The sequence below is a fragment of the Arctopsyche grandis genome, chromosome 11 (assembly GCF_051622035.1).
Source record: "Arctopsyche grandis isolate Sample6627 chromosome 11, ASM5162203v2, whole genome shotgun sequence".
Taxonomy (NCBI): Eukaryota; Metazoa; Arthropoda; class Insecta; order Trichoptera; family Hydropsychidae; genus Arctopsyche; species Arctopsyche grandis.
Genome location: NC_135365.1, coordinates 9983412 through 9996951, shown reverse-complemented (window position 1 = coordinate 9996951; position 13540 = coordinate 9983412). Strand labels below are relative to the sequence as shown.

At 36.1% G+C, this 13540-nt stretch overlaps 1 protein-coding gene across 1 annotated transcript; it reads right to left on the bottom strand.

Annotated features, from left to right (window-relative positions):
* Positions 1–337: 337 nt before the first annotated feature.
* Positions 338–7414, bottom strand: cN-IIIB (cytosolic 5'-nucleotidase IIIB). Its single transcript, XM_077441077.1, has 5 exons — positions 7118–7414; positions 3386–3545; positions 1334–1396; positions 1127–1256; positions 338–1054 (listed from the first exon to the last, which is right to left on the bottom strand). Exons 1-5 carry the CDS (start codon positions 7314–7316, stop codon positions 716–718), a joined length of 891 nt encoding a protein of 296 aa, XP_077297203.1. The 5' UTR covers positions 7317–7414; the 3' UTR covers positions 338–715.
* Positions 7415–13540: the final 6126 nt, after the last annotated feature.

Genomic DNA, 13540 nt, shown 5'->3' with positions numbered 1-13540 from the left:
CATACTGAACAATTAAATATATTTAAAAGGACCGGCACATTTCTTTTAATTTTTTTTAATTTATAGCTTTATATGCCATAACTCATGTGATGATATTCCATCGGGTACAACACTAGTATTTTATATTTTGACTCCGAATGACAACCTCTTGAAAAACCCGGTCTCCAGTACAAATTAGAGTACCATAAAACCGTATACTAATTTCGAAAAATGTAGATTTACATACAAGGTAAGCATTCATCTCCATACAGCAAAGTAAAAGACAATAAACAAGTATAATACACATTATATTTTATATAATATATAAAAATATACAGAAAGAAGAAATCAAAAAAATAAATTTACATCATTTTTAATGTAACATATTATATAATATTATAAATTTCAGAGATATGGCCTGTGTATGTATAATAAATATACACGAATGTTACCCATATTGTTGAACAGCATTGTACATGTATTACATTTTCACAACTAAATATGTATGTACATATATATGAACGTCGATAAAAATGGTTTATAATGTTTATTTTTTATAAGAAATCTTTGGTAATAAGTACATATATACATACTTAAGTGAAATAATATATCAATTTAGAATCAAAATTTACAAGAAAAGCTGACAATAAACTAGACTAGCCATGTGCCAGTGCACGCCAACACCGTAAGACCAACAATTAAGTAGACGATCAAAATCAATTCACATTATATACATTCAACTTTTAACAAGATTTATAATATTATTCGCGATTTCCATAGTCTGGTCGTCGACTAGAACTATATCGAATGATTTCATAAAAAACGGCAGATTCCCCTCGACATTGTGATACAGAAACCCGATTTTGATGACGGCCTCGCTGTGATCCATCCCATCAGCCATTCCGGCATCTCCCAAAGAATCTCCCAGCACGATGACGTTAGTTCTGTCCTTGATCAAATCGTAATACTCAGTGCCTTTGATGACAGTCTCATTCTTATTGAAAACGTGGATTATGGTCCCTTTCATGCCGTCTATGAATCCTTCGTCGTTGAAATTCAAAAAGTTTGATATCACCTGAAACATTATGACGCAGTTCATTTGTAAATCATATTTCAATTAAATTTTCAGTATAACATTGCAACTCACATTCACATTAGGCGTCATGATTTTGGCACACTCCAATACTGAAACAACTGCATTACCCATTCCAGCCGAAAATACTAGAATTGGAATATCATTCTGATTCGATACGGTAAACATATCTATAACACCATCTCTACAAAATATAAGCGAGGATAAAGACAGAATTCCAACAGTATTTTATCACAAAAAAAAACCATGATGAATGTTTACCTAAGATTTTGAGCAACATTTTCAGAAACCACTTTCATCTCCTCTTGGGGATATTTGAAACCTCTATAAAATGTTAAATAATGTAATAGATAATTAGCATATGACATATAACATATGGGTTTGGTGCAAACGATCGACAATCGCCAGACAGACTGAACCACAGATTAACTGGATGGCTGCTTTAAACGCAATTCTCGACTTCACGAATGATAGATTGCACATCAGATGACGAGTAACCTTTCGATGTGCACAGATGCAATTATTAAAATTGAGTTGGATCTTTCTGGCGAGTTTAATAAGGCAAAATTCGGAACTGAAGTATCAGAAGCACAGAACGTATACAGGGTAGGTATGTCGGGACTTCGGGTAGATTTTGCTTAGTGTAAGTGCGAGCAGTGCGCACGCATAAGGTACACGTGTCGTTAATCTGTGGTTCAGTCTGTCTGGCGCTTGTCGATCGTTTGCACCGCATCGATAACATATTCATGAACATACTAGTTTGTTCATACCCATACCAATCTGGCCAGTTACGGTGTGAACAAAAGATGCACTATTGCACAAAAGATGAACTATTAGGCATAAGTCCAAGTATTCTCAATCAAGCTAGCAGCATGGCTCGGTGGTTGGGCTTTCGCCTAGCACCGAGAGGCGTCGGGTTCGATCCCGTGAGTTGACCTCGATTTAAAATAATTTATTCCGAGTATATCTGTAATGCTGCTGGTCAGACTTGGATATTTGAGACATCAAACGTTTGAAATATCAATCGTTTTCTATCAGAGTTTACCAATTTTTCTGATTTCATTGTTGAAACAGTTCCTCGATTAAATTGGCTAAAAACCTTCCTACCTACTATGTCACCACTATTTGAGATACAATAAAATTCATACACAAGTTAAAATTCAAAGATGTCTCGTTAATTTCCTGGTAAATTTTATTTTTTACATAGATATATTTCAGGAAGGCTTGGTGGGCATTTAATTACAAACAATGCAGTATTTTTATTACATAAATCACTGTATTTCGAGAAGCTGAAGAACACGAAATTAACAATTAATTAATTAATCCATTGAGACATCTATGGATTATTAGACTTAATTTTACATAATTTTTTACAAATTGTACATATATAAATACAGAAGATTTGTGACAGTATGTAGGTAGTATAATTTTTTTGCCAATTTTAAGGAACCGTTTTAACAATGATCAGATAAACTTGTCAAACTCTGATAAGAAACGATCGACTTGGACTCACAAACATCCAAGTCTAACCAGCAGTATATTAAATATTACCCCGGGATCGGACCCAATAATCTCATAGTGCTAAATATAAACGTTTATTATTAAATTATATACAGATAGATGTAATAAGAATAGAGGGGCGTAAAACGAATAAATAATTGTTGTCAATTTTACGCGGTACGTCTCTATAAATACGCTCATACATCGCACGGAATACAATCGGATCAATTTACTTATAAAAAAATGTATCCCATGTTGTTTATTGTGAGTTTTTGAATGTATTGTGCAAATTTACATACGTCGATCACCAAGCGTCAAATACGACTGATGCTTAAATTATTTAGATCTGTCCGTGGACAGGATGTCACTTGACAACAAAATAACACCTAAAGCCACTTCTATTAATATTACATTTCTCTGATTATATACATACATATGTACATACTGCTAGATATACGAGTATGTATATAATATAATAATAAAAACATTTGTCCCATCCTCTTTGTAAATACATATGTATGCTTACCTTGGGTTGAAATATTTTAAAAATTAACAGAAACAAGAATCATCACAACGTTATAATGCCGTTTCCATAGGATTTCCAATTTCAAATACTTGGCGTTTTGACATCTCAAAGATTTTAACAGATAAAAGTTTCATGCGACACCTGTTGGGTCTATTTGAAGATAGCTTTTGACTGTTAACACTTTAACTAAAACCAATAGTTCGTGTGCGAACAACCTAGTATGTTCGTGAACACTTGGAATGTAACATACGAACAAATTAATATCAATATTATATTATTATACTTACTGTAATAAATTATTAGCTGCACGATACCATTCTTCCATGTGGGCAGTTTTATCTTTGACACTCAAAAACGGATTGACTTCTATCGGCTTATAGATTTCGCACAATCGTCTGTCTTCATTTTTGTAATGATCCGGCACAGATGGACATTCGCAAAACATACCTGGAAATATATTGATAAAAATATGTTACCAGCTATAAAATAATTTTGATAGTATTGTTGTATGTGGCTATCCAATAAATAATAATTCAAGAATAAAAATATATTAAACATTTGAAACTAAAATTAGAATTTGTACAATATTTATTTAAAATGGTATATATGTATGTATGATAGGTATTAATAATAACTTAATATAACCTTGGTGCATAATATATGTATAGTTAACTGAGCATCTATTTTTAAAAATAGCACTTTACCGATATTTTACAATTCAGCAGCTAAAATTTATACAAACGTAGATAACATGTAACATTCTAGATTATTTTGATGAATTATTCAGATTTCATAGCGACATAATAAATTTGTGCAAAACTTTTATTTCCTGTTTTATTGCCCGATCGATGGAAGTTTCTAGCAGGGCTGTAGAATTGCTAAAAAAAAAAATACGTCCGTGACTCCAACTCCTATTGTGTCCCAGAAATTCTTATCTCGAATCCGGGGAATTGGATTTAAATAAATCAAAAAAACAAAAAGCAAATATACAACATTTTCAAGACTGCGTGAAAGGAAATAATAAATCAAATACACAAAGGACCGTAAAATATTCTCAACTTTGACCGAAACTGACAAGAGTTTTTTCCATTGATGCAAATTTTGTACCAAATCTAGAAATAGGTTTTCGGATCCTCATTTAAATATTTTAGTATTCTTAAGAAGCTACTTCAAATAAGTTTACTTTTACAATTACATTTTTTCCAGTTAATAGATATATTATGTATTGTTTACTTTTTTATATTTTGTAAATAAATAAATATTTTTTTTATTAATAAAAAATATATTAAATTCAAAAAATAATGTTTTTTTACACGTGTCCCGAGATCCCGGGAACGTCACCGGGTTCCGGCCCGTGTCCCGGGAATACAGAAACCCTAATGTATATGTCTATTAAAAAGGGACAAAAATAGAAAACACTACATCTCATATCTGGATACATTGGATATTGATGAGTAGTGTTTACCGAGAACAAAGCTTTTTTTTTATTTTCCTCAATCAAAAAATTGTATATTACAAAAATATGTAAAATAAATTGAAAAAAAAGAGCTATCACTAATTTTAGACTGCAAAACAAGATAGAATACCGTGGAAAAAGTGATTGCACGATATTTTGGAATAAAACATCAGTCAAAAAGACGTTATTTGATATAAATATTGATAATATGTATAATATTATGAAGAATTTGTTGAAATTGCTGAAATATTAAAAGGCTGTATTTGAAACCCATTAGAATAACTGTTGAAACTTTGAACGGAGAAGATTTGACACTGCTAACTGCAGAAGGAGCATTGAAATTCAGAAATTTAGAAAATAGCAACAGTCGAATACGTTCGGAGCTTTTAATTTAAATAATCAAAAAAAAAACACAATAAATTGTATCATTACATAAATTTCTTTGAATTCTTAGTATACTGAGTCAACAGAAAGAAGAAACATATTTAAAACTTGTTTCTAAAAAGAATTTACATGGCATAGTAACAAAAAATGATATAGAATCAGTCGATGATTGTGTGGAAGAAAACGTCTCCCATTCTGATAAAGATATGTCTCTTGAAGATCAACTAAATGCGTCTATAACAGAAAGCTTAAAATAAATAAAACATAAAGATAGTTATGGTTGGTCCGCTGTAGGAAGACACTTAAAAACGTACATGCTGTCTCTTACACCACCTCTCAACCAATAGCATTTCGTGCAGACAGTAGAGCATTATTATAAGCGCGAAATACTATTGGTCGAGATGGGTTGTAAGGGACAGCAGTGCGTTTTACCTAAATGTCTACCTACAGCGGATAGACTAAATGATAATGCTGATAAATATCAGTTTCTATATAAAGAATTTAATACTTATATTCGAAACAACTGGCAAAATGTAGCAAATTAAAGCAGCTAGACGATGCATTATTTACGATTAAGCCCACGTCTACTGATAGTGATTTTATTACTCAACGTTGAACGTGTTGTTCTGTAAATCATTGATTCATACAAATTTTATACACTGCATTTAAATTTATATGCAACAAGTATGTGTATTTTCAATTCTATATACATATGTAAATTAAATATGTAAAAGTATTATCATATTTACCAGGATAAATGATGGAAAATTGTACAATTTTTGTCATCTGCTTGCATTTCGATATACTGATTCAATCGAATAGATACAAAAAAAATCAAGGTGATTAATTTAGTATAAGGAAACTAAATACTGCCGTTCAATCAATAGTGTGTGAACTGTTTCAATATCATATATAGGTTTTTCATTCCAAATTGATCCTTTTTCATATTAAATTTTTTAATATGAAATAAAAATGGATCAATTTGGAATGAAAAACCTGTATATAATATCGTTATTCTGTCTGTGTGAATATAATCATATATATAATATATATAATAACGAACACATTTCCTTGACTACACAATGGCGCTTCAAACTTTAACGTCGGTAAAATCTTAATTACGAATATTATTATTAAGAGATTTTTTCCTGTTTTTTTTTTTCACAGTAATCTTCCCCGAAAAGCATACAACAAATCCTGAAAGTTCCATCGTAATCGGTTTAGAAGTCTATACGAGACAGACAGACATTCAATTTTATATATATATATATATAAATATACTAGTTTTACCTGGCTTCGCTCAGTATTTATAATATAAACAGCGTTAACATGGCGAATCTTAATTTGTTCGAAATATTAATATGTTTTTTTTTATTAAATTTATTTGACTTGTTTACGAAGTTCCAACCAATGTTTTTTTACATACAAAGTCTCTTTCGAAATTATATATTAGATAGATGTAGGTAGGCAGGTAGTTTTTACCATTTTTTTTTTCATATTAAACAATTAAACATAAATATTAAATTAAATATATTTAAAATTTATTTGAAAAAAATTCGACAGCTTGTGGATTGAACATAGGACCGACACATTTCTTTTGATTTTTTTTTTTTTTATTTAATAACTTAATATGCCAACACCCATGCGATGATAATTCGGTAATTGGACTATTCGTCACATTGCGGTGGTCACAAAGACAATTTTTTCTATGAAAATCGCGAATACACAATATTTGGCACTCAAGTTCTCGTTAGTATGATAGTTATCGTTAGTATGATAGTTATCGTTAGTATGATAGTTATCGTTAGTATGATGGAATTTTCGGCTGCCAGATGTTCCGATATAGAGATTTTAGTGACGAGTACTTTGTGACCAGTAATCACCAAACCGATAATTCATAGGGTACAACACTAGTAATTACGTCGTACAAAAAAGGAACGAAAAAAAAATGGAATCAATACACAGAGACATTCGTTGAAAAAGCGCTACATAAAGATCAATTACAAACAGAAGGCACATTATACATTCCGCAGTACTGAAACGAGTAACGACGTTATTGTTTGTTGGATCGAAGCAAATCGTAATCGGATACGGCAATAAGGAGAAAAGAAGAGAAGAGAAAAGAAAAGAAAAAGAATGAGACATGAGGGTATAGGTGGTATATAATGTTGGGGGTAACCGAAGCTGGAGAGCAGCTTGCAGCCGGGGTTGGGCCGCTGCCTGGTGAGGGTGCAGTCGAAGTCTGCGACGATCTGAAGTTTGCGGTGTCCGTCTCGGGCCAGCCGCTGCAGCTTCTTCTCGAGCTGGTCGGGTCGCAGCACGAAGGCCCGACCCGGCACGCAGCCGACGCCCACGCTCAGAGGACACGACGTTGACATCTCCACCACCACACTCGGGATACTCCTATCAAAAACGACGCACACCGAATGACGGCTGGCCGCCAACTGACTGGCAACTCGCACTCAGTCTTGCTTGCAGTCAGCTGTTGCTATACATATACATATACATAAACATATGCTTATGCTGTCAATTGTTCGCGGCTCAGTGCTGCCAGCGTGCAAATCTCCACACACCCACACTGGTTCGGTGATTACTAGTCAAATGTGAACCTGTCACAGGACAACTGGTCGCTCTAGATCGGTCACTCGTGATCATCCGTCACGCTAAAACTGGTCACGAGAAAACTGGTCACACGCTAAAACTGGTCACACGCTTAAACTGGTCACGAGAAAACTGGTCACACCCAAAAATTTAATTGCAAAAGCATTTATGTGTTGATTTATTATTTTTTTTTTTTTATATTATATTCTGTGAATGTGTGTGTGTGTGTGAGTGTGCGTTTGCTTTTTAGGTTAGTGTATGTATTTGTGGTTTATGTGTGTGTGTGTATGTGTGTGTGTGTGTGTGTGTGTGTGTGCTTGCGTGCTTATGCACGCATAATCATGCGTACATGTATGTTTACTTGAGGTGTGCGTGCATTCGCACGGCACATCTCAGGTTTTGTTTCCTACCGCATGCGCGCTTTATGTGTTCATGCGTTGTTGTTAATTTTGTACTTGGTTATGTACAGTGTGGTTTTTTTATTAGAACAGTGATGTGCGGTTGTTCTTGTGCGATATTCATGAACAACCGTCTCGTTCTCCGACGAAAGGGTCTCTTGGACTGTATTCGTCGGGGGGGTGGTGGCCTCATGTTGAGGGCTTTAAGGGTCAAATTCCGTGACCTTTAAAGCGGGCTTAGTACACCCAAAAATTTAAAATTGGTCACACAAACAAAAATATTCTCAAATACTTTTTATTTACGAAATTTTTATTATTATCGACTAGACATACATATGTTCGAGCCACAGGCCCTCGTGGCCGTGGCCGTTGTTTGTGGTCTTCGCGAGGAGTTCGCGGGCATCTGTCAGCTCATCTGACGCTCGCATCCGAGAAGGTTGGCAATCGCTTTTGCGTTCATTTCACTTTGACAGTTCGAATGTCAAATCAAAATCAATCACTTTAAAAGAATTCGACAAAAGTCCGGTAAAAACAAGTAAGAAGTTTGCAGCTGTATGTAGATATTGTGAAACGAAATATAACTTTCCAAATGCTACAAAAATGACAAATCATATATCTACGTAAAAAATCGCGGGTTGAGCGAGTCGCGGTGCGGACGTGTGTTTGTGTGTTGTTCCCGATAAGTATGTAGAATTTTGTGTTAAATTGGAGCTAAAGAGGAGGTGCTGGGATGAGTATGTAGCTCTTCTGGCGCCTCGCAAGTTAGTACATATTCAGAATCATTACCTATGCTTGATTTCATATTTTTTAAATGGAATTTAAATTTATAATATTTTCATATTTACATAATTACCCACATAATTTCGATCACATTTCTTTTGATAATAATTTACTATTAACGTCGATTGATTTATTAATGATAGTATTGATAATATTTAACGTTGAATTATTTCATATTTAATATTGAGTGAATGGTTTGATATTTAATGTTGAATTATTTCATAATTGATTATTTAATGTTGAGTGTTGAATTATTTCATAATTGATTATTTAATATTGAGTGTTGAATTATTTAATATTTAGTTTTGATAATTTAATATTTGATATTGGATACTTGTACTCAACGTTAACGTTATTGTTTGGTACTAATTTCATAAATATTATGATTGTGAATAAACTGTCTATATATGTAAATATATCATAAATGGAAACACACGTCCGTCCGCACGGAGTAATTAATAAGCTCAGAGCAGAGCTCCATGCAACCGCTCAGGTCCCCAAGTTGCAAATAGGGGAACGACTCTTGCAGTCAACTGCCATGGCGACATGGTGGTCCTGGACAAGGAGCGCTGAGATAAGAGTGGTGATGAGTGAATCCGTGGTAAGTTTCACTCTATAAAATGTCACACAACACTATGACGGTCTCAGGTCAGCGGCGAGTAAGTGCCGCCGCTTAACAAAAGCACAACCCGGTTTTCGAAGGTACCGTATCATCTTTGACAGAGAAGGAAACTCTATAATAAATCCCTGGTAGTGGGCAGCAGCTCTGCCAGTATAAGATGTCAAAACATTTACTGCGCTGTAGAAGGAAGTGGGAATCCACTGCAGTATTCTCCCAAGATAACTATGATGTACAAAAATAAAAGTGTGAAGAAGTCTGACTCTCCGGCTGACACCCGGCGCCTTCGAGGTTCCAGGTCTCACGGTGTGAAATTGGCTACTGGCCACATGCATGTGACTCACCAGGCATCATGTGGAAAATATGCGACTGGAGAAACTTTACGGAACAAATCCAAAATAGGTACTTGGAACGTTAGAGGACTCCTGAATCCTGGGAAAACACTGGTTGTTGAGAAAGAGATGTACAGTCATGGGCTAGATATACTCGGAATCTCGGAAACGCACTGGAAGAACAACGGCCATTATAAAACTTCAAATGGAAATACGATATATTTTTCTGGTAACCAAGATTCGTCACATAGCGGTGTCGCGGTGATCTTAGCATCTAAATTAACCAGTGCACTAATTGGCTACAACCCCATAAGTGACAGACTTATACACTTAAAACTCAACACGCATCCGTATAAACTAAACATCCTTCAAATATATGCTCCTACTGCAGATGCCGAAGATATTAAAATAAATGCGTTCTATGCTTCACTACTCGATACATTGTCAAATATCTCAAACAAAGAAATGACCATCATTCTTGGTGATTTTAATGCCAAAGTCGGTAATAATAGCAACATTGATAACATAGTAGGTAAATATGGATTGGGTATTCAAAATGAGAGAGGAGAGAAACTTATAAGTTTCTGCATTGAAAATAAAATGTCCATTATGAATACTTGGTTTCAACATCATCCTAGGCGATTGTACACTTGGATATCTCCTGGGGATCGTCACCGCAACCAAATCGATTATGTATTAATAAATTCTAGATGGAAATCATCGATACATAACGTCAAAACATATCCAGGTGCAGATTGCGGATCGGACCATAACTTACTTGTTGCTAAATTTCGACTGAAATTGAAAATGATTAAAAGACATCAAAATAAAGCAATTAAACTCACCAATGATGATGTAATTAATTTTGGCAATGTAATCAGAGAAAAAGATGCAGAATTCCAAATAAATCCTAATGTAGATGTAGAAGAGTCTTGGAAAATTTTTAAAGATCTCATAATTCGGTATGCCAGAAAACATCAAACACCGCAAAATGAACATCGTAAGTCTTTTATCTCTGATTCAACTTGGGTTAAGATAAAAGAACGTAAAAGACTTAAACAAACTGGCATAACATCGACAGAATATCTTGAAAGGTATGCAATATTACATAAAGATATTCAAAAGAGTTGTAGGCGGGATAAAGCTAAATATATAAATGACATATGTGAGGAGATAGAAAAACACGCATTAAAGAATCAGGCAAGGGATATTTTTCACAAAGTAAAAATCGTCACTCAAAAATTTTCACCCAAAACTTGGACAATAGATGATCAATTTGGAAACACGCTTACAGATATTGATGTGATACTCAACCGATGGAAAGAATACTGTTCGGAATTGTACAGTGGTAGTTCGTCGACCTCAATTGTTTCCCTAATTGATGATGTCAGGGAGCCTGACATCTTGACATCTGAAGTTGTAAATGCCATAAAGAAACTGAAATGTAAAAAGTCTCCTGGCAGCGATGGTATACAAGCTGAACTTCTGAAAGAGCTTGGTGAAACTGCGATAAAGGCGCTATGTAATATGTGCAACAAGATCTGGGTAAACGGAGTATGGCCGAAAGATTGGGTCAATTCAATATTCATTCCCTTACACAAGAAAGGATCTACAAAAAAATGCGAGAATTACAGGACCTTAGCCTTAATATCGCACTCTAGTAAAGTATTGCTGTATATAATTAAAGATCGTTTGAGCAGTTACCTTGGATGGCAAATACCGAACGAACAAGCAGGGTTTGTAAAAGGCAAAGGGACGAGGGAACAAATACTGAATATACGTCAACTCATTGAAAAATGTCGGGAGTTTCAAACTCCAGCCGTTCTTTGTTTTATAGACTATAAAAAAGCTTTTGACTTTGTGAACTGGGACTATCTGTGGAAAGTTCTACTGGACATGGGAGTCCCCATGCATCTTGTAAAGATAATACATAACTTGTATAATGATAACAATGCAGTAGTTCGAATCAATTCGCTAAACTCGACAAATTTTCGAGTACAACGTGGAGTAAGGCAAGGGTGTATATTATCTCCAGACCTATTTAATATATATGGAGAGTATATAATGCGTAGAGCACTGGATGGTTGGAAGGGTGGAGTGTCCATTGGTGGAAAAAAACTATCCAATCTTCGGTATGCGGATGACACAACGCTCATAACTAATAATCATGAAGAAATGGCCGAACTGATCCGTCGTGTTGAGACAGAGAGTAATGTGCTTGGCCTCCAGATAAACCGCCCCAAAACAAAAATTATGATAATTGACCGTCACCAACAGCTGCAAAACAACAACTCAGCTTTAAACGGTATAGATGTGGTTGATAATTTTGTCTATCTGGGGTCACTCATATCTAACAACGGCGGCAGCGAATTGGAAATACGGCGCCGGATTACATTAGCAAAATCGGCAATGTCACAACTAACGAAGATTTGGAAGAATAGAGCCATTACAACTGCTGTCAAAATCCGTCTCGTGAAGAGTCTCGTTTTTTCTGTCTGCCTTTATGGTGTCGAGACGTGGACCATGAAGGCGGCGGATAGACGGAGAATCGATGCCTTCGAGATGTGGTCCTGGAGACGGCTACTGCGCGTGCCTTGGACCGACAAACGCACGAATGTGTCTATTCTTGAAGAATTGAAAATCAAGGATAGATTGTCAACAATATGCCTGAAACGTATATTGCAGTTCTTCGGCCACATTGCACGAAGAGGTGAGGAGAGCCTGGAGCGGTTGGTTGTGGTTGGTAGCGTCGAAGGCAGAAGAGCCAGAGGCAGATCCCCCGCACGCTGGACTGACCAAGTATCTGCAGCGACGGGCGCTTCCACGGTAGCAAGTCTTCGCCTGGCCGAATTTAGAACTGAATGGAGGCAGCTGGTTGACCGCACATCATAGTCACGATCCTCAGTGATGAGGGAACCGACAGCAATATATCTACGTGCGCTTAATATCAAGAAAATAGAGTAATAATCGTAAGTGAAACGTAAAGGAGGTATGTAAAAATCAAGTAGTTGAGACATCACTTTTAATGGATACCGATATTATTGACTTATATGTAGATGCAATAGATCAGCCCACTACCTCGGAATCTTCATGCCTTGCATCTATGGGGACTAATCTAGTTGTGAAGGTCTTCTTCACCACCAGTCCGCCATGTGTTATAGACAGGTTCGTCTGTGTTCGGTATTAAATACAGCTATATGTTGGATATGGTATTTATTTGGTAGTAACAAGGTATACACAAGTATGATTAATTGTTGGCAAAAGTATGGCGTTCAGCGGTCTCTGGATATGATAGAGTGTCGCTGGCTCGGCATTCGTTTATGTTCAGAAGGTCTCTGGATGCGGCAGTGTGTTGTTGGCTCGGCGTTCGGCGATGTTCAGAAGGTCTCTGGATGCGGCAGTGTGTTGTTGGCTCGTCGTTCGGCTATGTTCAGAAGGTCTCTGGATGCGGCAGTGTGTTGCTGGCTCGTTGTTCGGCTATGTTCGGAAGGTCTCTGGATACGGCAGTGTGTTGCTGGCTCGTTCGGCTGGTTGATCTTCCAAGTCCGCGTGGTGTAGTGGTGGCAGGTCAGGAGCTGGATGTTGACTGGTCTGCTGCTGTGTGTCGACGCTTGCTGCTGTGGGTCGACTGGCGTTGTTTGGGTTGTACCTCCTTTTATAGTGTTTCTGGAATCACCTGACCTATGGTGGTGGTTGTTGATGCGTAAGCGAGGAATGTTCTTTTGTCGAGGGGTAGAATTTTCTGGAATGATTGGCGCCGTTCCGCTCGATGTAGTTTAATGGTGGCGGCGTGTTTCGACCGTTTTGGTTCCGCTCGACTGGTAGGGGCGTTCCGCTTGAGTTTAATATAATGGCTGCAGGTGTGCTTCGTC